This window comes from Pteropus medius, unplaced genomic scaffold (genome assembly GCF_902729225.1).
Source record: "Pteropus medius unplaced genomic scaffold, Ma_sr-lr_union100, whole genome shotgun sequence".
Classification (NCBI taxonomy): Eukaryota; Metazoa; Chordata; class Mammalia; order Chiroptera; family Pteropodidae; genus Pteropus; species Pteropus medius.
The window spans coordinates 19603018-19630676 of NW_024349803.1; the positions used below are offsets into that span (position 1 = coordinate 19603018).

The 27659-nt window shown below is 46.1% G+C and overlaps 1 protein-coding gene and 1 pseudogene across 9 annotated transcripts in view; one reads left to right on the forward strand and one right to left on the reverse strand.

Moving 5' to 3' along the window:
- MAP4 (microtubule associated protein 4) overlaps positions 1-27659 on the reverse strand; it is a 113605-nt gene that overhangs the window by 15773 nt on the left and 70173 nt on the right. For 6 of the 9 annotated variants that reach the window (XM_039837620.1, XM_039837622.1, XM_039837625.1 and 3 more), the window contains 5 exons: positions 23708-23821; positions 21083-21214; positions 19893-20542; positions 19538-19859; positions 18735-18857 (listed from right to left, as the gene is read on the reverse strand). In XM_039837620.1, coding sequence (XP_039693554.1) covers positions 18735-18857; positions 19538-19859; positions 19893-20542; positions 21083-21214; positions 23708-23821 — 1341 coding nt within the window. Of the gene's footprint in view, positions 1-18734; positions 18858-19537; positions 20543-21082; positions 21215-23707; positions 23822-27659 lie in introns of all 9 variants that reach the window. The other 3 variants (XM_039837623.1, XM_039837624.1, XM_039837618.1) reach the window with 2 other exon arrangements.
- LOC120582509 (uncharacterized) lies at positions 26319-26434 on the forward strand (annotated as a pseudogene).

The window sequence follows — 27659 nt, forward strand, 5'->3', positions numbered from 1 at the left end:
CACACGCTGTCACTCCTTACCACCTAGAAGGTATGTGGCACTGAACTGGGCACTTGGAGATCAATAAAAAGATGACACACTCCTGTCCAGGAGGAGCTTACAGTTCTGCCACAACTAGAAGTAAGCCACAGCATTGGATCTGAATTCTTGTCACCCTGGAGTCAGAAGAAATCAAAGGGGAAATATGAAGCTTCTCTGCCTATCTCCATTAACAAAACAAAAACAAAAAACAAAAAAAATCCCGTCAGTCTTCAAAGGTCCTGTTTCAATTACCCACCCCTAGAAAACACCACCTCTAATTTTAAGAGTAAAATGTTTCATAAAAAAATGTACTGAGAGAAATAAATATGAGAGAAAACAGCTCCTAAGAGGCAATTTTTACAAAGAAAACTCATGTTTTAAATCATGCTTTCAAGCTTGTGAATCACAAGCTTTTTTAGACCACCAACAATAAGACCCATGGGAGCGTGGGGGATGGGAAAGAGAAGAAAGGGCCAGGAAGAAAGACAGGAGGCAGCCGCAGAGCCCAAGCAACACAACAGACGCCCAGCTGTTTTTAAGTGCAAGCTCTCCTTCCTTCTCTAGCCCTTTCTCCCCAGAAATCCTCCTAACATGCACACAGAAAGGGGAGAACCAGAAGCGAGACTGGGTCAAACATGAAGAACAGGATAAGAATATTAAATAGCCAGCTTTAGAAGGCTCTTTTTCAGCTCGAACAAAAGTAAAATGTTCTCAAAAGCAACAGAAAACGGAGCTTACACCCAGACTGTGCTACTTAGCGCGAGGTCAGCGCGGATGAACCCCCTGTGAATCTGCACGGTGACAGATCTCCCGGCAAGGCAGTCACTCGGCCGAGAAGGGATGATTGAGGGCTCACCAGTCCTCTGACCCAGACCAACAGAGCTGAGCGGTGGGAGGATGGGGGGCGGGGTGGGCGGGGTGACAGGTCAAAGCAGGGGCTCTATCTCTTATGCCCACCACCCTCTGACCCCTTCTACCCTAATCCAATCAGCACACAGCCTCGGTCCACTCTCGGACCTGCCAGCAGACGTTCAGGTTGACGAAGCTACGCTCACTTTGTTCACTTTCTTGCCTCACCCCCAGCAGCCACCCAACGCAGGCATCAGCCTTCCGCAGGCAGTCACAGGCGCCTAATGCTCCCGCTGGTGATCTGTCACTCTGGCTCCTTCCTGCTGCCTGCTCGTTCCCCGTGGAGGCAAAATTTAGCAACATACCATCACGTGGGGTCTCTGCACGCAGGAACGATGGGGAGCTCTGGCTTGCGGTGACCTCGATTTCTTTCTTCCCTGCCAGAGCCGCCTGTCCGGGCTGTCTCTCGCCTCCCTGGCAGACCTGGAAGCACGGATCCGCTGTCATTTGACTCTCATCTTCCCGTCCTTTCTCCTGGCTGCTGGCTTCGGGAATCCGCTCCAGCTGACCGTGGAGGGGCAGCCCCGCGGGGCCCCGTTCCTTCTTCCCAGAGCCAATGCTGCCCAAGGGGGTCGGTTCTTCTGTCTCCTTGGCCGCTGGCTCCTCGTGGATGGAAGAAGGCATCCCTTCGGTAGACAGGATGGGCAGTTCCCCGGGCTGCAGAGTGTAGCCAGCCATCTGTTCCTCGGCCACGGTCATGGAGCGCCTTACGGCCGTGGCCCCCGGTTTCCTGGGCGCGGGAGGCGGCGCTGGGCTGCTGGGCAGAGGCAGCAGGCCGGAGGCTGGCTCTCCTCGGGCGGGGGGTTCAGGGTACTTATCTGCGAGGTTGACAGCCGGGGGCACTGAGAGGTGGGAGCACTCAGACAGGGCCCGGCGCATTGCCTTTTTCTGCTGGGGGCCTTGGTCGGGCAAAGCCCCCTCCTCGGCAGAACTCAGTTTCCCCACGTCCTTCTGGTCTCCAACATGAGAGCTGGCATTCGAGTTTTCCTGGGTGAACTCCACCATGGTGATCGGTGGAATGGCAGTGGGCGAATGCTCAGTGGCGGGGGCCGGGGGGGTGACGGCCACGGGTAGTGGGGACCCACATTCAAGCTTCCCCGTGTTATCGCCCCCCACCCCAGTCAGCCGGCAGCCAGGAGCGATGCCATTCTCCTTTCCTGGACTTGCTGCAGCTGAGTGACAGCCTGGAGCCACTGGAAGAAAGTTGGGGTTCCATGCACTGGTTCCCTGCTCCCTGGCAGGGAGGTCAGCGGCCCCGGGGACAGCCAGATCTGGCTGGCTCTTGGTCTCTGGCCCATTCTTCCCTGCCACCATCCCCGGAACTGTAGTGGCTTTGTTTTGGTCTGGCCCCTCTCTGGGTCCCAGCTGGAACCCGGATGTCTTCTGGTGTACCGAGTTCCCCTCCGAGGAATGGCAGGAGTCTGAAATCACATACCTGCTGTCAAGGTGACCCGAGCCTGCCTGACGCTCCCTGTCCTGCACTTCGATGCTGAGCTCTTTGTCTAGCTTCCCCTCAAAGAAGCAGAGCTTACTCGGCTCCAGGAAGCAGGCATTCTTCACAAGCCCGTCTTTCAGCTGCCCGTCCATGCTGACATTCAGCCCAATCTCATTCAGTTTGCCCTCTGTCCTCTGCCACTCAAACCCAGCTTGGCTGATTTCTTTTGGGGAGCCCATCCGGCACTCTGCAGGCTGGCCCTGACCGAGCTGGCTGAGCGCGGCGGAGCGAGAGGCTGGCTGCCTGTCTGAGAGCGACACCGTCTCTTCCATGGCTCTGCCCCCTCTCGCTACTGGAGCTCCAACACCACCTACGATCGCACAGAGCTGGCAGTGACATCACACCAAGTCCCCAGCATTCACCACAAAACCCACCGTTCCCCCAATGATCCTCTCGCAGCTCAAGCAGCTGGTGCTAAATGTATTTACTAGTGTGAAAGGAAGGAAGGAAGAATGAATGAAAGAGAAAGAGAAAGGAAGAAACCAGCTACTTTCTGCACATTCGAATGCTGCTGTTAAACTGAAAATGTCATTTCCTGTTAACTAGCACTCCGCTTAGATCTGCGATTTAAAAGATGGTCTGGTGCCAGTGTGGGTACTGAGGGTAGTAATTACTCCGGCTTTCACTGGTACAGATCCATGTATACCCACACATTCACTTATCTGACACTATGCCCACACTTCCACATTCACCCACTCAAAAAACTGTTTTAAAAATAAGCAAGACTCATTTGCCAATCCCCAGCCACAACCCTTAGAGAACAATGATTCCAGAAAATTGCTCACAATTTCACTTAAAAAAAAAAAAAAACCTTTAATGTAATATCAAAATTGGAGGCATTAATTTCTCAGAGGAAGAGTGGGTTTGCTGTCATAGCAACTTATCAAATTCACTTGAAAACTGATAGGAGTGGAGTCCGCCAAGCCCAGTGAGAGCTTCTGTAGCTCTGCACCGTGGAAGTTGAACAAAGGGTTCGTTTAAAGCCAGCGGCAATTTCAGGGCTTGGGGGACACGGATCCCCGTTTTAAGACACTTGTGTGACAACACAGCCCTCGCATTTTTACTCCTGCCCCTGCTTCTTCCCGGCCCCCTGGTTCCCTGAGCACGCTGGGTCTCCCCCTCCTGCACCAGCCCTGCTCTTTCCAGCCCACTGAGCGTCCCAGTTGCCATATGTACAGCCCGGGGCAGCTCGCCTGCCGCTGAGTGCTGGCATGCAGGGACCTGGGCTGTCTGTGGCTCGGGGTTTTGTCTGCCCACCGGAGCCCTATTTAATTCAGCGTGGCCCACTGCTGCCCTGACCTTGGAGCTTATAAACAAAAGAAAATTCTTGGGGGAAAAAATAAGAGTTACAATGAAAGGACGGGCCGTGTTCTGCCTTGAACAAAGGTGACCTTCTGCCTGCACTGACACAGGAACCGAAATATTCTATCACGAGTACGTGAGACGTCCTTTTTCCAGAAGAAAAGTGAGCTTGGTGTTTTAAAAGCCATTTGCAATCAACTGCAACGATCTTTCGGGGAGCCCATCCGGCAAAGCCCATGCTTTTAGAAAGACAAGGCCTGGTGTCCCATCACTGGTTTATAAAGTGTGAAGGGACCACCGAGGTCCAGCCCAGGATGGTTTCCTCAGCTGGGGCCTCTGTCCCCAAGGACTCACCCTCTCCACTATCCACACCACTCACGCAATCTACTCAAGTCCTAACCGGCATGCGGGGCCCACCTTGCAAGCCCTCTGCACCACACAGGACGATATTCATGGGCAGAAGAGGCAGCAATGCGAATGTTGGAAAAAATACTCATTTCCAGTTCACGTCTGTCCTGAACATAAACCGGGCCTCATCTACACCTCTCCTTCCCCTTGACCTTCAGCAGTGCAGTAGCAATACATGTCAAAGCACAACAAAGCTTCGCCCGCACGGAGCCAGGGTCGCTGTATTGCAGGACAAAGCTCTCACGTAAGGAAGAGAGGATGTAGGACGAGATGAAGGTGGTGGCGGCAAGGTCCTGGTTCTAACTGGTAACGGGAGTGAATGAGTGTCTTGTGCACTGAAAGGCTTAGTGATGAAATCCAGTCCAAGTCAATTCAGGCTTTCTTACCTTTTTAAACACACGTTTTATAACTGAATGATATAATTAAGTGTGTACAACATATAATGGAAGTTGTGACAGTCTGGTGAGGAGGGTGTTGTTGTAACGTAGTCCAAACATGCCAGAGGCAGAGTTTTAGAAAATACCTTAGAAATCAGGTACGCTTCAACAAGCCCACCCTCACAAAAACGAGTCACTCTCCCCGAAAGACACACACGCGTGAACGCGCACACACACTCTCTCTCTCTCTCAATTTACTGACACCTTCTATCTTTGGTTTGTGGGGGAAAAAATAATTATTTAGCCTGCAGTCAGAAGGCCAGGTTTAAAAATCTCTGTGCCATTAATCATTCTGATTCTAGAGAATTCACATAACTGCTCCAAGCTTCAGTTTCTTCATCCACAACATGAGGGGAGTCTATAAGGTGCCTTAACAGTTTTACATTTTTAAAGCCTTTGCATCTCAATAAAAAGGTTCAAGGAATTACAGGTCTGCTGCTATGTTCGACTCACAGTGTGATTTTAACTCGCAGCTCCAGGGGCCAGTCTATCCAGTAAGCCCACCCCTCCCCATGCAAGGGTGCTGCCTGCTGCCAGCAGACACAACTGGGGAATGTAGCAGCTTATCTGAGGAAAACGGCAATCTGAGTTGGCTGCCGTATTCCGAAGGGGCAGAGAAGAGTCTAGACGAAGAACAAGCCAGACTACCCAGACCCTCCCCCACCAACACCAAAAAGAAAAAAGAAAAAAAATAACTACAGCAATAACTAGAATTGCAAGTCCCTGCTACCTTCAAATCTCACACATCCTGCTTTGACAACCTGGTCCATAAATAGCAAACTGCAAAATGTGAGTCAGCCAAAAGACCAGGAGCTGGAACCAGGAGAATGAAGCAGGCCGGTCCCACGGGAGCCCATCCCCGGGACCAGAGTTCACACTGCGGATCAGAAGTGCGGGCAGCCTGAGGGACGCGCCTGATGAGGTCAGCACCTGGGTGCTGCGCCGAGCAGACACCTCAGTACTGGGCTCGAGAGTCGGAGAACTGGAAGGGGCAATCTGGGGCTCAGGGGCCAAGAAGCACAGGCCCAGACAAGATGCGAGTGCCCAAGACACCACGTCAGCTAGAGGCTTAGGAACGCACATACGCCTGGTGACACCTTGGGGTCTGAGTACAACAGAACATAAAGAGTAATATGGAGACACCCACAGGATCCACCCCTCGTGTAGGTGTGAGGTCACATGCATAAAACGCATTTCACAAGGTAGCTAACACACAGAATGTACCCACTGATGCTGGCTTAAATTTTTTCTTAAACTAAGAAAATGTATTTATGTATAAAGTACGTTTTTTTCTCTCCCGACGTGGACTTTAATGTGAAATGATAAAGCATAAGTCCCTGAACTGGAGATTCTGTACACGGGATTGCTCTGACAAAGGTAAGAAACAGAAACAAAACAAGCCACCAATCACAAGAAACACCACACAAACCCTAATGTCAACGACAGATTAACAGACAGGGGAGAAGCAAAGATAACTAGCTGCTAAAATCTGAGGACCTGCCTGAAGAAAATAATATCCCATTCTCCAAATCTTTTAGGTCAAGGGTCATTCCATAAAAGCAGTACATAAAAGCGAGGACAATGACGCGTGTGACACGGTACAGAATCAGAATGCCGGCACTCCTCTAACTCGACCCTTTCATTTGACAGGAGAGAAAATGGGATCCAGAGCGAGAAAAAGAACACGGGCTATCCAAGGGCCAGTGGTGAGTTAATGGGAAAGCCACATACAGGAGGCCTGGTCTCTAACCGCCAATCTTCCCACACCACTGAGCGAAAACCAGTCTTAGTCACTGGGTGCCCTCTCCTGTTTAGAGTTTTGTTTTGTTTTGTTTTTTACATTCAATGAAAAAAGTACTTCAAGCTTTAATTTGCCATTATAATTTATCTTTTTATGATTGATTCGAAACTCTCAAATTAGCACACAATATGTACACGTGTGGACAGGTGTAACGTGTGTTTGGGGAACAAAAGCGAGGTTTTTCACACTGCTGCTGAGTAGGCAAGCAGGCAGGTCTTGCTTCACTAAGAAAAAGTGCACACCCAGAGCCTTTTTCAGAGGGGAGGGGACAGAGTGGCTTATCGTGTGATCACACCACTGCTTCCGCAAAGCACACCAAGGCAGAGATCACATGGAACAAGAATTAATGGGTTCGTTCCACTTCAAATGAGGTGGAAGCCACCTGGATGACAAACAGTGGGGGAACCCGGCACTACAATTAGTAGGATCTGAGGACGGCTCGGCCAATGCTCTCGTCCAGTTCACAACTACAGACCTAACCTCGCTCAGGAACGCACGCTCACCCACGGGAGCCGCTGCAGCGAGCTCAGCCCTCCCAGCCACCGCCGTGTTGTACGCCCAGGTGGCGGGCACACGAGGAGCTTCCACGAAGTCTTACGAGGCTGAGCGTGCCCAGGTGAGAGGAAATAAACGTCCTTGGGAACCGGATGACCTAAATTCCAGACTCAGTTGCCACTGAAATTCCTTGCCTCTAGGTTTTACTCCTACTATTCGGAATTCACTTAAATGTCACCTCTGTGAAGTCCAGACCCTGACAAAAGAAAAATTCTGAGATGTTCTAAATTAAGTGACGGCCGGAGAGTGCGACCCGCTAACAAAAGACGGCTCACATGCCTGAATCTTCGCTGCAGCTCTGGATCAACCTCCGGCATCTATTAGCCGACCACGAGACGAACGTTTCTTCCTTACATTGCAGACTGCGCACCTATCCGGAGCTACTCCCGCTTCACCTCCTCCCACCCCATTACCTGCAGCCACAGTAAATTCTCTCAAAACACTTAACATCTCCCATCCCCAAAACCTAGCATACGAAAGCGCCTGACAACGCCAGGATGGCCAACGCGCTCGTCCTATCCGCCTGCCGTGCCGCTGGCGGTTCAGACTGCGTGCTCCGGGGCCCGGTCCTCTTCTGGCTAGTATGTGGCTCGATAAATTCAGCAAAGCTTTCCAAAAAACTGAAAGCTGTTTTTTGTTGTTGTTTAATGACCCCACCCCCAAACTGACTCCTTCATGTTTTTTCAGCACTATAATTGCTCTCTACCCATTTTTGGGTTTGGAAACTACCATAATCTTTTACTTATGTGCCTTTCCTGGAAGCTTCTAGAGGGCAGGAATATGACCTGTCCATCTGTGCAGCACAGTGCATGACACAGTAAGCAGGCTCTCAAAAAAGTTCTGCTCGTGGAAGGATGGATGACTTCCTGTATCATCTGCCCAGGTCCTCCTCATCATTAAACTCATCTAGGCAGACGAATCGAAACGTCCCTCGGCCTAAAGGTTTTTAGGTTCCACTCTGCCCGAGTCTGAGGAAAGTGCATGGATTCCCAGCATTCGGTCAGAAAGTGGTTTCTCGGGCTCTTTTATCAGACCATATATGACATGTCACACCTCTAAGGGTGCTGCCATGGGCTGCAGGGTCTGACCTCACAGATATGTTGTTTCCTTCTGCCTTGTGCCCCAACCAAGCCAGTCCTCAGCCTATTCAGGGCCCTGGTTTTGATATGCTCCACAAAACCAGGTTGCTCTGCATTCTTTTTTATCAGTTACCAAGGCAACAAAGCCACATTCCAGATTGACCAAATGTTCCCTGTTACTGTCTCCAGGAAACCATTTCTAATAAATTATCTTTACAAAGTAAATAATTCTACTAATTACAGTGACTGATGACACTCTTTACTAATAAAAGCTGAAGACTGAAGTTGCAATCTAGTTACGTACCTGGAAATAAAATGGTGTTTGCGTTTATATATTCAAACATATATGCAAAAAGATTTCAAAATCATATTCTAACTAAATTTTAGAAACATTTCTTAGTATGTATTTAACTCAAGAAAATCATGATTCTCCCTGATTAACTTTCAAAAGTTGGTAAGCAGACAGACAGAATGAAAAAACTGAAGCTAGTAATCTGATTTACGTGACCCTTGATCAAGGTAATTCACGTATCAGGACCCACAAAAATGGTGGCCACCCTGGCAGTTCAATCCGTCACGAATCAAAACCTAAGTCAGTCTGCATTTACGTGGGAATTGTCCACCGCCAAGGAAACCTAACACCAAACCAAGGAAACCATCGCAACCCCCAAACTCAGCTTAGTGGTCACCGTACCTGAGAGAATAGGACCCACTCACTCACCTTGTAAGGAAATAAACATACAATACCTCCAAGACCGAAAATCAAAAGCTAAGTTGTTAATCATTGGTTTTCAGAATCCTCCGATGCTACTGTCGGCCAGAGGGTAAAGTGAGGGGGAAGGGGCACGAGGGGAAGAACCGCTTTTAAAGTAGGATAACGGCGAATAATGGCAATTCGCTGAACTCGTTTCAAAGAATAAGACGGCCTTATTTCAAAAAAGCCAGAGAGTGAGAAGGTAAGTGGGAAGCAAGCAAAAAGGGAAGGAACTTCAACAAACAGCACTACTGTTAAAGACAGACGCTACTGAATGGGTACTTACTTCTCCAGTTGTAAAATCATAGCAAGTTCTAAAATTAAAATGGCTTTTTCATCTGCTGTGCATATTTTATTTATGTACAAGGGCCTTCAAACTGTTAGAATTCTGGCTTTAAAAATTACAAGTTTCACACCAAGAGAATTTCCCACCATAAACTGACATTCCCAGCTGATGGAAGACAGTTTGACGGGGCTCAAGCAAACTCAAGGAAAAGAAATGAAGCCAGATAAAAGCGACTCGGCTGTCGTGATGGCAAAAGGGAGCAGCCGACGTGGAGCAGTGGCACGTGCCAGAGTCCGTCGTGAGTCGCCCTCACACCTGCTCTTCCCTTCCCCAAACCACGACAAATCCTCTCCTGATGATCTGAGCTCAGACTCCCCAAGTATCTGAGCGTTCCTCGCTCAGGGCGACATGCATAAACCTGTGGCTAAGGCTCCCGGAACTCGAGAGTGGCACGAACAAACGACAGGAGGGGCGCGCTTCGCCGGAAGCACCTCAGCGGTGCATCCCCTTCCCCCACCGCCAAGAGGAAGAGACTCGCTGAAGACGATTCATTAATAATTCAAAAAGTGTCATTAGGCATCACATACACGGAATGCTGTATGCTGGGTGTTCAGGAGAACACACGAATACATTGAACAGTCTGTGCCTGGAAAATAAAATGCTGGGCAGAGTCAAAAGACCTAGCTAGATTCTAATCCCGAAATAGCTTCTGATTCTCAATTTATGTCCTCACGATGTGTCTCTATTTCTCCACCTAGGAAAATGCTTTAGTGCTTAGATATTAAAATAAAGAAATATAAAATTATTAAGTGCCAGCTTTCATATTTTTAAGAACCTAAAATTTCTGGAAGGCTCCTTTGAGGCAAGAATGAGGAAAGCACAGGCCTTACAGTCAGAAAGACCTGGGTTTAACTTCCGCCTTTGCCACTTCACTGCGTGACCTCAACGTGAATAGCCTCCATTTTCTCACCTGTAATATGGGGAGAATCCTTCACAATTTGGAGAGTGTATGTGTGTGACTATCTACCTATCTAGTGGTAGGGAAATAGGCATGTATCTTCAAGCAATAGGTGGCAGCTGTTATTATTTTTATTAACACCACTAATAATATCTTTACTATCCAAACCCTAAAAACCATGGGTAACACCATCTGACCACAAATGAGGACAAGATATGTCAGAGTCACTGGCAATCTGGGGGCAGGGCAGTTAAAAATGACTGATTGGAAGTTAGGAACAAACACAAAATTTAATAAAGCCAGGCCTGGAATCAGTCATGGTGAAACACCACAGCCCACATGGGGCATCAGGAGCCACCCTGCCTTGTCCCCTGTCACAAATCCAGACACCCTCCAGCCCACTCAGTGCCCAGCCTCAGAGCCCCAGGCTTCCTGAAACCCTGCTCTGCACATTCCCCTGCTTCCCAGACATCCTGGAATAAGCCTAGAAGTATTCAAGATTTGTACAAAACAAAACAAAACAAAAAAACACCAAGACACCAGTGAGAGACTAGTACGCATAAACTTGCACGTGGCATATTATTATGTTTGCTGGATAGAAAAACTCAACATAGAAGACATCGATTCTCCTTAGGGTGATCTATATATTTAATGTGATTTCAAGAAAAAATTGACTGGATTTTTTCCCCTCTCAAAACTATAAGAGTCAACTTTCAAGTTTATATGTAATAATAGGCAAAAATAGGAAAACTCGGCAAAAGAATAACAGGGTGAGACATGGGTTATATCATTAAGCCACATGGTGTTACTGAAGCCTGAATGGAAAGACCAACGTATCAGAAAAGTCCAAAAACAGACCAAATGCATACAGGAACTGACAGCATGAAAAGGTGGCATTTCTGTGGGAGAGAGATTATACAAAAAACAGTGGGATGACCAAGTAATCCTACCTCCCATCTCATAAACAAAATATACACAAAAAAACAAATAAGCAGATTCTAGATTCATCAAAGATTCAAAATGTGAAAAATATAAAATGATAAAGGAAATAATTTTACAGACTCGAGAGGAGAGATGGCTTCTATGAACTATGAACTTCCTTCTAATACACAACGAAGTCACGGTAAATAAGTAAAACACAAAATAAATCTATGCCAAGAAGTAAGTTTTAGATCGGCACATATAACAGAAAAGAGGACACTGGTGAAGTAAGTGCCAGGGGAAAGTCTACGTGGAGGGTCAGGGTCCAGCTCTGGTCTCTGTGGCCCTACGGGAAACAATGCACCCACCGAAATTATAATACATATCCGTCAACTCCAGAGTCTACTCCAGAGCCTTTTAAAAAAATTATACAGGTGAACCTGCACAAGTGTGGCTTTCTATATATATGAGGATAATTTATACACCTTGTTTCTAATACAGAAAAGTTGGAAAACACCTCTATTTCCATCAATAAAGAGGTGGTAAAATACATTAGGGTATATATATATATATATATCCTTACAAAGAAATACTACACTGCTATTAAAAAATACTGAAACCCCTTTTCTTTATATTGATTTGAAAAGCACTCTAAAGTAATTAAGTTTACAAAGTGAGGCACACGGCAGTGTTATATGCCTCATTTACAGAAAATCAGGAAATACGAGTCACTGCTTCTTTATGCACAAATTGCCTAGAAGGGTGTGTGAGACACTGTGACACGGGTTGCCCCTGCAGAGAGAATCGTGGCTGAGGGTTGATGGAGAGAGGCAGACACGTTTTCCTGTACCCTTTTGTACCATGTGAATGTATCACCTATTCAAAATGAGTAACAAAAAAAAAAAAAAAAAGGTGCAACTATTAAAAAAATATAGAGATTATCCTTAGGGAAAAGGTCTGACAGAACTGAGAGAAGAAACAACGAATTTCACCCCAAATCCATCACCCTGTCCTCAGCCGCTCTGCGAGGCCACCCCGAACACAGTCCCTGAGCCCCGCCTGGCCAAGGCAAGGCCCCAGAAGTTCTACTGCACCTGCCTCGCCTCCCGACAAGAAGCAGGACAAATCCTCTTTCTACATTTTTTTCGGACGTACTGGGCAAAAAGAGATGGCTGGGTTTCAGAAAATGTACACGCTCCCCTCTGTATCACTGCTGACACTAAACGACCAATCCGGAAGCTAAAATCAAAGCACTGAGGGAGCGTGGAAGCCTGAAGGAGAGCGGCAGGCGCCCTGTCTGACTGCACGTTCTGCCTTGGCAACAGGGCAGCTAATAAAAGGAAGGAGACAAAAACAGAGGAGTTGAGAACATCTTAGGCGAGTAACAGGCTTGGGCATTCCCTACACACGCAGCCTGTGCTCCTGACCGGTGCAAACTCAGGTGCAGCACGGGCCCCGCATGCACTTGTCCCCAGACGAGTTCGCAGCATGCAGGACACCATCCCCCACCCAGGGACGAGGCCTCTCCAAAACTCCATCCAACCGGCTCCTGAGGCCAACTGGGGGTTTTTATTTCTGGAGTTAGTAGCTGCGTCATGCACGCTGGGAAGCAGTGATTAGGAAACAGTATCATTTGTAAGTTGTGAAAAACCTCAAAGGCCAGAAACAATTTTTTGAAGGCGAGGCTCAGGGAAGTAAGTCGTGATTAGATGTATACTTTTCAGGGAAGAAACAACTATATCTTTAAGGAATCATCCTTCTCAATCTCATTCTAATTACTTGACTGATTAGAGCCCAAAGGGGCAAAATTATGAGGAATCCTACGTGGGCAAGTTTTATAGACTAGCCCGTGGGCGTAGAGTATGCTTGAAACTCTGCCCTGCATGCAGCCATGGGCCAACGGCTGTAAGCGACAAACTGGTCAAAGATGTGGCTGCATCACTGAGACACACGTCCCACTACTAGAAACGCCAAGTCTGTGCCTACCGATGCTGGTCGGAGGCTACCATGTCCTCACCAAAGGCAGCCCGTATTCATTTAATCTAAAAGCAATTTGGATATTTAGTCCCATTAGCACAAGATATGTACATACTGACAAAAAAGAAATCCCACGCGCACAGTTGGATGTGAAATGTTTTCTTTTCTCCTCCTTATAAAATAATAATTATAATTTGGCTGTAAACTTTTAATTTAGGAGTGTACTTAAAAAAAAACTAAGGATAGTGGATGGTAATTGGCCTTCTGCGAAACAATTCACTGCTTGAAATTCAACTTCCCCTAAAACTCGAGGTTCAGTGCTAGGTAAAAAGGCATGCGACCAAGTCCCCAGCCTCCTGGGGCTGGACACACGACATGCCTTGGCTGAAGATAACACGTAATTAGCAGTTACACATTTTCATGCCAACAAATCAATGATTAACAACAAGGACGATTAGAGTCTGGATGGAACCAAAGCACAAGCTCTTTGCCTCTTGGATGCTGAGTCAAAAGCCACACGCACACACACTGCCCATGGCAGGGCCATACCGCTGGCCTTCGCTGGCTTGGGCCTCTCTCGTTCCTGGACTGTAGACTTCGGCAAAGATGGAGGCAGTCCCCGGGACTTGGTGGGTCTCATGTAGCCTTTCACTGGTTCTGCCGTCCTGCTTTTGTCTTCCTTCTTCCCTTCTGCCAGGGCCTCTGGTTCAGGCTCTTCCATCATTTTCCCATGTGCCTCAGAGACCCTATCTTGGGGGCCCGGGGGCTGAAGCTCCTTGCAAGCATTCAGTGCTAACGTATCCACCAGCCTCAGAGGGGAGGCTTCGACTCTGCCATCTGAGAAATCTGACTGGAGTTCCGGTGTTGGCACGGAGACATCTTCCAGTTCTGTGACTTTAGAAGCCAGGCTGATTACTTCTAATGTACACTTTTCACTTTCTGGAGGCAAAGGAGTCACATCCACTTCCTTATTCAAACTCGGGGGGCCCCTGGCCTCTCTACCCTCAGCGTTTTGGTCTTCACGGGAATGGGGTCCTTGTGCTTTGTCTCCTAGGACGTCAGGAATCTGAACTGGAGCAGAACCTTTCTCACGTTCTTTCTTTTTGTTTACTGGGTACGTTGGGAAATTACTCCTATCTGCACATGCTTCTAGGCCTCTGACGTCACCTGGGCGGCTCTGGCCGTCCGCCGGCACTCCAGAAAAGCGCCCCTTCACTAGTTCTGTGACTTCCTCTGTCGAATGCTCAGATGCACCACTGGGCACTGACTCAGATGCACCTGTCACACCCCCTCCACCTGTCCCTGCTTCACTTATCATGGGATCAGCAAGCTCACCTTCGTTCTCAAGACCCTTATCTCCAGGACCCCTACGCGTTTCCGCGCATGCTGTAGAAGGCAGGGCGCCTCCTCCTGGGCCTGCAGAAGGCGTCACAGCAGAGGGAGCCTTGGGGCTTTCTCGATCTGGGACTCCATCTTTGCTGCCATTATCTACCACTAATAATTCGGAAGTATGGGCCGGAGCTGCCTCTTGCCTACTTTCTGCCAAGGTGTCTGGAAAGGAATCACCTTCCTTTGCTACTTGAAAAGCAGGAGTGGGCAGTTTTTCACAGGCTGCTGAGTCCAGAGCCTCTACAGGGACTGTCTTATTTATCACCCCTGGCTGTATCCTGGGGCAGGTAAATGTAATATTTCTATTTTCGTCCACAAAGCCCATTCCTTCAATGCTGTGAACCCCTGTGGCTTCCATGGGAACATGCGCTTTTGTTGCATCTGTCTCATTCTCTAGAATGTGCTTCTCGGGAAAACTATTTTTAGCCTTTTTACTTTTTCCACCATTATTCCTTCTATTTGGTTTGTCAGCCGCTGCGGCGTGCCCCTTGGCTGCGGCTGTCTTATGCTCCTCAGGCAGGACTGCGGGAACAAATCCTGCCCCCTGGGTTAGGTCTTGGCGGCTCACATCTGTCACCTTGGTAGCTGCTTCGGTAACAGCAGAATCCTTGACTGTGTGTGTTTTGTTCCCACCAAGAACCCCAAGCTCAAAAGAATTAACCTCAACGTTTCCACCCTTTCGGTCAACTGCTTCAGCTGTGGAGGTATCTGATGTATGTGAGGACAAAGGCTCATGATCCATAGGAAAAGTGAGTCCCGGCTCCTCGTTCTGAAGGGGAGTGCTACCTGCCTCTCCTTTCTCTACAAAAGGTGGGCTGAGGAGTTCCTCCTTGCTCTCCATTCTAGCGGGATGTGCGGAATAACTATTTTTAAACTTTTTGGTTTTGCCTTCATTGTTTCTTTTTTTAGGCCTTTCAGAAAACCAGGGAGCTGCCTCACGATCCATCCAAGGACACTTTCCTTCCTTGCCCTGGTTACCGACACCTGGATGTGTGGCTATAGCTCCTCTATCTGTTCGAGCCCCAGACGTCTGAGTCATGCCTGCCCCATTTCCCAAAGGAACCGATGCCTGCAAGGTGCCTGCCCTGCTAGGGTCAGCGGTCTCCTTAGGTGTCCCCATCACCCCCGACTCAGGGGGATCAGCCATGATCCCTGGATGCTCCTCCCTCTTTTCCGCGGCAGGAGTTCTTTCAGTTTGAGGGTCTGGCTCACTCGGCACAAGAACAGCTCCGCCGTCCTCCTGGCCGTGTGGAAGGAAGGGCGTCTCAGCCCTTGCTCTTCCCTTCCCGGAACCTGCTCTCGCTTTCCCGGAACTCCCCCTTCCCTTCCTGCTTTTGCCATCACCTGCCATCCTCTTAAATGGTTCACTCCCCGGCCCAGGAACCTGAACCACTGCCCCGTCCTGCGGCTGCTCAGAAGCTAAGACGCTCGTCCCCTGTCTTTGCTGGGGCAAAGTTTCCTTGTGCAGTTCTTTAACCTGCTCGGCCCCTTCGGAGGACTCTTTCTGTCTGTCATTCTGTAGGTCAGTCACTTTCCTTGCATCTTTCCCTTCTGTCAGACTCCTTCCTAATGGACTACATGCTGTCAAAGTGGGTATCGAATTAGGCAGCTCTTTTGCTGCCGTGGGTTTTGAAATCGTCCCCACGGCCTCTTGGTCCAAGACAGGAGAGCAACCTTCTCTGGGTCTGCCCTCCGAAGGAATTTCTCCTTTGTGTGCGGAGACTTCCGTCGGGGGCGCCTGCAGTCCGAGCGAGCCGAGGGTCTGCATTTGATCCTCAGGAGTGCCTTCGCCTTGCTGCAGCGACTTCCCATCTGGGCTCGGAGGTCCTGCCTTGCTGCCTTTGACCTCCGCCTCTACTCTCAGCGTGGGCTGAGACTTTATCGGTTCTTCCAAAGGACACGAAGGAACACCGAGGCTTTCTGCGACACAGCTCTCGGCTACCGGCTTGGCTGTTTTCGAGTCAATGTCACGGTCCTTTCTGAGGTCTTCTCCTGATGCCGGTCCATATTCCGTGCCCACAGCGGTGGACGGGCTGGGGAGAACATCTGGTTTTTGTGGGTCGGCTGCAAAGGGACGGCCTTTACTGTCGTCACCCCAAGGCCCCCCAGCCCGGGGCTGAGAGTATCTCTTTTGCTTCGGTTTCTTCTTTTTCTTCTTCATCATCATTGCTGTGCTTTCTATATCCCAGGCCTCCCTGCCAAAGTCCCTCTGGGGTTCAAGGACGTCACCATGACTAGTTTTCCTTGGGTTCCCGGGCTCACCACAAGAAAATGAACCGGAGACCCAGCCCGACTCGGACAAAGAGAAGGGGCCCGGCCCGGAATCGAGAGTCTTCTGTGGAGAAGAGCCTCCCGGCAGCTCAGGAGGGCCCCGGGCGGGCCTGGGCCGGGCGGGCCTGCGGTCCCTGGGTCTGCACACTTGTCTGGCTTGTGTGGGGACGGTACCTGCAACACACGAGGGTGGCCAAAATTCCAAACAGAAAACTCCTTGTTACTGTGTCTCTAAAATAAATGTCTCTTTAGTGACTCGTTTAAGTCGTCTATTTTCGCCAACCCACATTCTAATGCATTTAGGAAAACAGCTTTTTCCAAAACATTTCTCACCCTTAACTGGGATTAGCAAATATTTAACAAAGATCATCATCTCGGGTAAAGCCACGTTTTTTTTCAAACATATTTACAATATATTTAAAACTAGAGAAAAGAAATTCTGAGATTTTCTAACTCCTATAATGAGCGCTTACTGCCTATTAATCTCATCTGATATTTATATTTGTCATTAGTTTACTAGGTACACAATTCCCAATTCTGCAAAGATGGTAAGCTCTTGACTCTTTTTGGTGATATTTATAAATTAATTAAATGAAATATGTATGATCTTAGAATTTATAATTCTAAGAATCTATCACCAATATTATACTAATTACTTGTCAAACTAACCAGGTCAATTCTGGGAAACAGACCAGAAGGCCGGACTTATGCTACTGGGGAAAAAAAAGGAGAAGAAGAGGAAGAAAAGAAAAAAGATACTGAATTAGTATTTTGGCCAGAGAAAAATTCTCATCATTCCGGAACCAGAGCCTCCTACACTGAAAGACAAATGTTCTGTTCCAAATGTACTTCCCCAAAGACAGAAACATAGACACATTGTCGAGTAGAGTAACAAATTAAAACGATCGAGAGAAGCACCCTTGGAAGTTTCAAGAGGTCAACTGGTCCAACCTCCTGCCTCCACGTCAATGCAGCGTGGGTCCGACCTCCGAGGAAGAGTTCACTAAGAGCAGGTCTAGGACAGTGCTTGTCAAGTCCGACTCGATGAAATGACTTCGAAGAATATTAAAATACTTACACAGTACCTTTGTTTTTGTCTTTACCGCTCCAAAGTCCTCTGAATCCTACCATTCATTTATTTAACACCTCAGGTCAATTATTCCTTCTCTCAAAAAATTGCTAGGCTTCAGCATTTGTAACATTTAATTTGGCAATTAATCAGCAGTTATTTGGTGCCGTCTCTTATACTATTTTATTCAATTATTATGTAAATCTTTGGTTTCAGAGTTCATGTCCCGGAACCTCTCTTGCCATCCAGGCTATAATAGATAACAAGGACCCGGACTTAAACATCCACATGTCTTAGCATGCTGTACTCTGTATACAGTAAGAACTGGATAAATCTTTATTGATATGTTGAGTCACTAAAACAACATTTTAAAAAACCCGAACGTTTACTCTGCTCTTTCTTGGTGCTAGATGGTATGCAAAGCACCAGAGATTGTAAGTGAAATAAGTCATGGTCCCTCCCCTCCAGTTCATATTCCAATCACAGTCACAGAAAAGTACGTGGAGACTCAAGTCGATGATCACACGCACGTTTCAGGCTTACAACAAAAACCGCGCCATCTTAAATTAACGTTCAATGAATAATCGAACTTTAAGTTAGAAAGTGTCATATAGCAGTACCTCTCAAAGTTGAATGTATATAAGAATTATCTGGAAAATTTGTGAAAAGGCATATTATGATTCAGAAGGTCTGCGGTGGAGTCAAGGTGGAGTATTTCCAACAAGCTACCAGGCAATGCAGATGCTGCTGGGCTGTGAAACACACTACAACCAGCAGGGTTTACGGAATAGGGGACCAATATATTCCTCTTAAAGCTGAGTAAACTGAGATACAGGGAGCTTAAATAACCTGAGACCACGCGGGACCGAACAGCCAACAGGTAACCAGGATTAAAATTTAAGTGTCCTGAGGTGATGCAGTGATAATTTAAATGTATGTAACCAGCTAACTTTCTGCCTTGGCAAGACAAAAATCTGTCTAAGAAAGAGAACTGACCTCATAAATGGGACTGCCGATTACCAGCATCCAGCCGGGAACACTGTCTACACTGCCACCGTCCAGTTTCAGCGAATTCAGAGTCCACTGCACTTTCCCAACTTACCCGAGGTCTCTGAAGAAAACTCCAAAGACTGACTATCCGATGGCTTCTTTTGCTCTGGTTTCTCCAGCACAAGCTCCTCATCTGCTGGCACGTGACACTTCTGGCCCGTGGCTGAGACCGGTTCTAAAAGTAATAGTAAACACGATGCGGGTTTGAGAAAAAGCACAGTTTCAGTGATTTCTCCACGTTCCAGAAACTGGAAACGGAAACAGTTTTGCAGGAATGAGGGCTGCTCCTGTCAGGGCAGCAGAAAATGGAGTGGAAGTTTTGGAAGGTGGAGTTGGGCCGGCGGGGGGTGGGGGGGCGCGGCTTTTGTTTTCTAGTTAAGATGGGGAAAAAAAGAAATGTTTGTATGCTGGTGGGAATGATCTAATGGAAAGGGGAAAAAAAACTGGCGAGAGTCAAGAAAGGAGAGAAGGGCTGGGGCGATGTGCTTAAGCCGGCAAAAAGAGATGGGAGCTCGTGCACGACAGAGAGGGCGGCCTGACGGGCAGGGAGGCAGGCCGAGTCCGCGCACGCAGACACAAGGAGTCAGGTAAATGACTGACAGATGGCCATGGACAGTCGCTTACTGCTTCAATTATCTATGAGGAAAATAGAAAGATCAGCAGCGAATACGGACGGACGCAGAAGGTGCTGGAGGCTGGAGGAAGGCGAAGGTGAAAAATAATCACCTAGGAGAGTAGGAGCGGGCATGGATTTGCAAAGTACTGTCTTTATTTTACTTGGCATGATGTCTGTCCCTGACCCTTCCGGGGACTGTACCCTGGCAGACAGAAATACCGAGTGAGTTAAGTCCGTACCTGGTGGAATCGTGGAAGCGGGTGCAGCGGAATGCCCCTCGTTCTGGAGAGACCCTAACTGGGAATCCCCATGTATTTCTTCCTGTGTCCGTACAGCTTCCATCTCCTTAACTGGAACTGATGCCACCTCCATTTCCGAGGGCAAGACAACACCCTTAGTCAGGGCTATCTCTGGTTCTGGACGCAGAGGCACATCCTTGCCCAGGGCCATCTCTGTTTCTGGGGCTGAAGCCATGTCCTTGCCCAGCGCCACCTCTGATACTGGAGATGGAGCCATGTCCTTGCCCAGGGCCACCTCTGGTACTAGAGATGGAGCCATGTCCTTGCCACCCTCTGGTACTGAGATGGAGCTGCCCTTGACCAGGGCCACCTCTTTTTCTTGGGATGGAGCCACATCCTTGCCCAGGGACATCTCTATTTCTGGGAGTGGAGCCACGTCCTTGACCAGGGCCACTTCTGTTACTGGAGACGGAGTCATGTCCTTGACTAAGGCCACTTCGGTTTCTGAGGACAAAGCCAACTCCTTGGCTGAAGACATTTCTGCGGATGATACAAAGTCCTTAGCCAGTGCCATCTCTTTTTCTGAGAGTGATACCATACCCTCGGCTGTGGCCATCTCTCTGTCTGTGGGTGGTACCACGTCCTCAGCTGGGGCCACATCCATTTTTATAGGTGGTGCCCTCTCCGTTTCTTTGGATAGTGTTCTGTCCTTGACTGGGGCTTCCTCTGTTTCTGCGGGTAGTGCCACATCCTTGACTAGGGCCATGTCGGATTCGATGAATGATTCTATGTCCTTTGCAAGTGCCACATCTTCTTCGGTAGGCGGTTCCACGTCTTTAGCCAATACCACCTCTGTTTCTGTGGCTGGTGCCATGTCCTTGGCTAAGGCCATCTCCGTTTCTCTAGATGGTGCCACGTCAGCAGGCTTCAATCCCATCATTTCTTCCAACGTTTTTGCTGGTGCCCTGTCTTCTGCTGATGGCATTTCTACCAGCTGGGCTGGCTCTAAAGGAAGGAAGTTGGAAATTTAGGACCCATCACTGTCTGCTCATAGCCCTGCATTCAAAACTTACTTTCTTAGAGCACAGGACTATCTAGCTTTTGTGACCATAACGCCCTAAACATAACTCAGAAACTGTCTTGTTAATGCATTTGTGCCTACTCTACCAGTCTCAATACTTGGAAGAATAGGACATTGGGAGAAAAAACAGTGGAAGAGAAAAGGCAAAGAAGAGAAAAAAACACAGGTACACGATTAGTGTCAGAAAGGGAACTTGTGGGACACCAAGAAAAAAACCTCTAAAATTCTAAATCCGCACTGAATTAAAAAAAGATTTTCGTTGCCCATTAACCCTAGATCTTGTATTTCCACTACAAATTAATTCCTCTAGCTGTGAAATCAGTAATATAAGTTTAAAAACATCTGCGATAGTTCTGAAATTTTTATCTATACTGCCATATGCTGCTAAAAAATAAGTCTGTTGATTTATATTGATAGTTGATACTCTAACCATTAATTAATAAAGAAGGGTTCTAATAATTTACCTGCCGTAGGCTGCAGAGGTTGCGTGGCCTCTGGAGAAATGAAGACTCCCGCTTGTGGGGCGTCTGGAGCTCCCACGGGCCACCCCTGAGGTACGACAGCTGCGGGAATGAATGTGTCACAGGGAAACAGGCCTAATATCGAAACACAAACAAACATATTTTCAAAACTCGGTCAACATTGGGGGGGGGAAGTATTTTATTTTTTTTAATAAATCATTTTATTTTTTATATATTTATTTTTAAACTTATGTTTTATTAAGTATAGTTGGTATACAATCTTATATTGGTTATATTAGTTTCAGGTGTACAACATAGCGATTCGACATTTTTATAACTTATAATGTGATCGCCCCAATAATTCTAGGAATCATCTGTCACCGTGGAAATTTATCATGAATTCTATCTTCCCCCCGACCCCCATTTTTTAAATAACAGTTGGCATACGAGGCATTTAATATTTAAAATCAACTTTATATACTGCCATAAAGATATAGACTAGACCTAAGGACCAATGAAAAACAAAGCAAGAAGGTTTTACATTAAAAACTGCTGTTATTCTCCAGGTTTTGGCTATTTCTTAATAGACTATGTCTCTTCAGTGTCACGAGTCAATGTTGACTGGCTACCTTCTAGAGCGTATTACAAAGATTCAAAATACCAAAGATTGAGCTCTATGTCCAACATCAAAATATATAATAAGGAACTGTGAGTCTTAATTTCCTCATCTGCAAAATGAGATTAATACCCTCTTCCAACATTAGAAGACAATTTTGTGAAAACACTTTGCAAATTATTTAGAACTAGACAATGTAAAAGGATGATTATTATGCTGTCCACTACCGGACTAGGGGTTTTAATAACCTATTGATGGTCCTTGCCATCAAGATTATTATAATTTACCTAGAGAGGCAAGATTGACATATATCAAATAATGCAAAATGTATAATATGAACGAGGTGGTATAAGAGTTTAAAAACAACCACGAGGACCAGAAGAATAATCACAGGAGGCTTCAGAGAAAAAGCAAGAGCAGGAAGAGATGAGAGAGTAGCCAATTTCAAGGATGGAGAGCCAGAAAGAAAATGAAGGTGCCAACAGGACTATAAGGGACTATATAAGGTTAGTTCTAGGACTATAAGGTCAGTTTGATGCAAAGAGATCTTGCATACCAGTGAGGGAAAACGAGATTAAAACAATGGAAAAGGATCTAGAAAGCCAGAGAAATCAGCCTTGAAGAGAAAAAAAAATAGGTGTCTTAAGGTCTTAATCATGAAAATGAGATGATGAATACAGAACAGGGACTCTTTGGGGTGATTAATAGAGCAGGTCTATTCAGAATGAATTTTAAAAGGGAGCAGGAAGTCTGTCAGGAGACTACTGAGGGGGTCTAGGTGTGAAGTGACAGGGGTTAACGCTGGGGAAAAGCAGAGGGAGCAAAAAGGAAGAGAAGAAAGATGCCAAAGATGCCGTGAGGGAAGAAGTCAACGCAACTGAATGACTGTGAATGACTCACTAACGAGTGAGCGAAAAAAGAGGCGTGGAAGCCAAATTCAAAGTATGAGGAGAGTAGCTGGGTAGCATCGAAGCCAACTCATTTAACATCTTTCTCCCAAGAGTCCAATGAAAAGCCTAAATTAAACATATCATTAGCCAGGATCTTTACAAATACAGAATAATAAGCAGTTTGAAGTGGGACTTACTGATGGGGGGGGCACTACAGGAAATCAGAATATGTCACCCTAAAATATGCCCCTTTGACTGAAAAACCATTTTGAGCTGAGGGCAATAAAGCAACAGCAAACCTAGAAAAAAGCTTCCCTACTTTCTGCCTAAAGGCAGGCCATAAATTCTTTTACTGGAGATAAACTCTTACCAGCCAGAGAGGTCTGCAAACAAACCTTACTCGGCTCCCTCGCACTCACCTTCCCAGTTTGCCCATCTCGGAAGCCTAAAATCGCTTCCCTTTGTCCTGTCATTTCTCTACAAATTTGTTTTTTGTCGAAGATGCTACAGAAACTGAAACTCTAAGCAACTGAGTTACTTTTCTCCTGTGTGGTGTATGCCGTATGCATTAATAAACTATTTGTTCTTCTCTTGTTAATCTGTCATTTTGTTAAGAGTCCCAGGCTGAAAACGTAAGGGGTATAGAGGTAGAATGGGTGAACTTCCCCTACAGAACCCTGACCACATTCCTGTTAAAAGTTATACAAAACCAGAAATGAGGATACTACTAGTTGATAACGAAGACCTGTTTAATGTTTACTATGTAATGGACAGTAATGCGGAAGCGCTTTTACATGCTTTTATCTAATCATCACAACTTTAAGGTAGGAACTAGTGTCGGCCCCAGCTGATAAAGAAACCAAAGTTTAGGGAGGCCACGAGGCAGTAAACAGTGCACACAGAACCTGGCCTGAGGATACAGGATTCAAGATCCTCTGAGAGGAGGTGAGCAGGGTGAGAACCCAACTGAGCATTCTCTCTCGTGATTGCTCTAGAAAGCCGCTCGTCCCAGCCAGAGACCCTAAACATGACTTCGCCTGGTGGTTCACTTCAAAGGTGACGGGGTGACGGCCGTGTTAAGTGTCTGGAGTTAAGAAAGAAATCCAGTTAGAGAAGGCATACCGTAACTGTCTTTCAGGGGCTCGTTTTGTTCTGTAAAGGCTGAAGTGCTGGCTGTTCCACTGGGGAAAAAGAGCAAATCTTCGAGGCCATCATCACGGTGCACCTTAAAGGGATCTGGAATAAAGAAAGAATTCAAAACTCATTCCCAATGAATACGACTATGAAGACAGCGCTCCTTGTTATCCTGTGATGAATATTGATTAGTTACACATGTGGTGTCAATAGAACGTTAAAACAAATGGCGATAATATGTGACTGAACATGGTAATGAATCTAAATATTCACGAATTCATTTGTTATGAGTTAAAAATATATCATCTCATATTCTCTAAGATTTGATTAAGATTCTCTAAATCAAACAGACAACAAATATACAGAAGTAAAAGAACAACAATGCTCAAGTCTACAGTCTACCAAAAGGTAAATGTACAGGTACAATTAAACTTTCAATATATTTTTACGTAGACATTCACTTTAGGTTATTTAAAAAAAAAAAAAAAAAAAGACAGTTAAAAAAAAAAAGACATTTTTACCTCACATAGACATCAAGAAGAAAACTGCATTTCAAAGCTTCCTAAGTGAGATGGTGAACAGCGGGCATCTCGAGAGGAGAAATACTAGACTAAGGAGCAGGGATGAGAAAAGGCACTCAAAACATCAGGTAAACTGTGTGCCTTCTTACAAGAAAAAAGAGCAAAGCTAGTCAGGCCAAGCAATAATTCTGCTCTTGAAGACGACCTCAAAATTTAGCACAGGTTACCCTGAAGACGTAAAGACACAGATTTCTGGTCCCTAAGAATCTGCATTGTAGTTCCTTGGTGATGCTAACGACTCACCCCCTTAAGGTACTTCAGCTGTCAGAGGAGGCTGCAGAAAAGCCCAAGCCTGGAGAGAATGTTCTTTCCTGGGGCTCGGAGGCAGTTGCACTGCCCTCTTCTAGTAAGGGGGTTCAGGACAGCTGGGGAACCAGAACAAAGACAAGAACTTTTGCGGGGTGGAGGAGGCCCCGATGCTGCTTCTTCAGAACAGCAGGAGAGCTGACTATGCGAGAGGTTACACACATGCGTCCTCCGGGTCTCCCCCAGGGAGGGGTAGAGCTGCTGCTGGCTCGGCCTCTCACGTTTCCACTGAAGGAAAACAGGATGCTTAAAGCATCGAGGAGGATAACTGTTGTATGGCTGGCACGTCAGGACAGGAGATTGCTAAATCACATGTAACAATAAGTGATTTCTACAAATTCCTGTCATTTATTCATTACTTGTTTACTGTGTACCTACGGTATGGCAGACCCTGCATGCTCTAATGTCCCAAAGAGGTACAAGGTCGAGGTTGAGAATCTTTAGCAGAGGAGTGCATTTTAGTTCAAGTCAAGGAAGGTCTTTGCTCAATAAATATTTAAGCTAAGACTAAAAAACTGAGCGGCTGGAGGAGGGAGGAACACCTTTTTTGTCCATCGACTACATTCCCTCGCTTAGTGAGCTCATCCAATCTCACAATTTAAAATTCTACCTATAAATTAATGACACTCAAATTTATATCTCCGGCCATCTAGACCTTAATTTCCTGAATTTTATATCGAAGCGCCAGTTCTTAATGTGTAGAATAAAGCCAAAATGTGGCATGATTCTCAAACCACTCCTCATACAGTCTTTCCACTCCTAATGGCATTTTTTGGTAAAAAACACTGGAGTCATCCTTGACTCCTCTTTCATACACCACACCCAATTCACCAGAAAATCCAGTTGTTGTGACCTTCACAATGTCCCCTAGAATCTATTTCTGCCCTATCTCCACTAATTAGGCTGCAGTTGAGGCACTGGCCAGGGTTGTGATCACGTGAAGACTTGGCTGGGGCTGGAGAGCCTGCCTACCCAATGGCTTACTCACACGGCTGCTGACTTGAGACCTGTTTCCCCCGTGTTTGCCTCTCCGTAGCAGTTGGCTATGGCCAGGGTGAGCGAACCCAGAGTGATCTAGACAGAAGCCACAATGTCTTTTGTAACCTAATCTTAGAAATGACATACCATTATTTCTGCCATCTATTCTATCGGTCACATAGACCAAGCTGGCACAGTGTGGGAGGCGACTATACCGAGGTGTGAATACCAGGAAGTATTGCAGCCACCTTGGAGGTTGGCTACCACCCTTGACTTTCAGGACTTTAAAGTCTTCCGAGTTTTCTTCAATCTCAAAAGTGGCCATTCCTTTGAAGTTATCCTTGCTGGTTCTTCTTCTTTCTGACTTGAATAAGTAATTAAAAACTCCTCACAGAGAAAAACGCTGGCTGAGAAGGTTTCACTGATTAATTCTACCAAACATTTAATGAAGAATTACAACCAATTCTTCACAAACTCTTTCAAAAAAATTGAAGAGGGGAGAACACTTCCCAACTCATTCTGAGACCAGCATTACCCTGACACCAACACTAGACAAGAAAACTACAGACCAATATCTCTTCTGAACATGGATGCAAAAATCTTCAACAAGTGTTAATATATATGCCAGCATATAAAAAGAATTATAGGACATGTTTCCACAGTGTAGTGGTTAGCAAGTCTGCTTTACATGCAGAAGGTCCTGGATTCACACACCAGTGGAACCACAGTCCATGGTCTACGGCCATGCCACCCTGAACAAGCCCGATGTCTGATCTCGGAAGCTAAGCAGAGTTGGGCCTGGTTAGTACTTGGTTGGGAGACCACCTAGGAAGACCAGGTGCTGTAGGCATTAAAAACAAAACAAAACAAAACAAAACCCTCCGCTAACACCACATTTGATGGTGAAAGATTGGATGCTTTCCCTCTAACAACAAACCAAGAAGGTTCTCATCCACTTCTCATCTTTTATTTAACATTGTACTAAAGTTTCTAACTAGAACAACTAGGCTGGAAAAGGAAATAAATGGCATCCAGATTGGAAAGGAAGAAGTAAAACTCTATTTGTAGATGACATAGTCTTATATATAGAAAATCCTAAGGAATCCACTAAAAGACTACTAGAACTAATGAGGTCAGCAAGGTTGGAAGATACAAGATCAATATGCTAAAATCAGTTAGACAGCCTTACCGTTGTAATGAACAATCTGAAAATGAAATTAAGAAAATTCCATTCATAGTGTCAAAAGAATAAAATATTAGGAACAAACTTTATAAAGGGAGTATAAAATGTGCACTCTGAGAACTACAAAAATATTGTTGGAAGAAATAAGATGTAAATAAATGGAAAAACAGTCCACGTTTATGGACTGGAAGATCTCAGGTGGCAAAACTCTCAAAACTGATCTGTAGATGCAATGCAGTTGCTCTCAGCATCCCAGCTGATTTCTTGATGGACACTGATGAGCTAATTCTAAAATCATATGGAATTGCAAAGGACCCAGAATAGACAAACAATCATGAAAATACAAAACAAAGTAGGAAGAAGACTCTCACTGCCCAACTGCAAAACTTACCAAAAAGTGACAGCAATCGTGACAGTACAGTACTGGCATGAAGACAGAAACACAGATCAGTAGAATAAAACTAAGAGCTGAGAAACCATATGTCTATGGTCAACAGATTTTCGACAAGGGTGCCAAGACCATTCAACAGGAAAAGAACTGTCTTTTTAAAAAACTGAGCTGGGACTACTGGATATCCACATGCAAAAGAATGAATTTGGACCCCTGCCCCTCACCATATAAAAAAAGTTAACTTATGGGGGATCAAAGCCCTCAATACTAAAATCAAAAACTAAAATCATAAAAATTTTAGAAGAAAATGTAAGAATAAATCTTCACGACCTCAGATTTGGTGGTGGATTCTTAGACATGACAGCAAAGCCTGAGCAACAAAAGGAAAACCAGATAAATTAGATTTAGATATTAAAAACTTTTATGGATCAGAAAACACTAGCAAAAAATTAAATACAACCCACAAAATGGGAGAAAATATTTGCAAATCATAAATCTAAT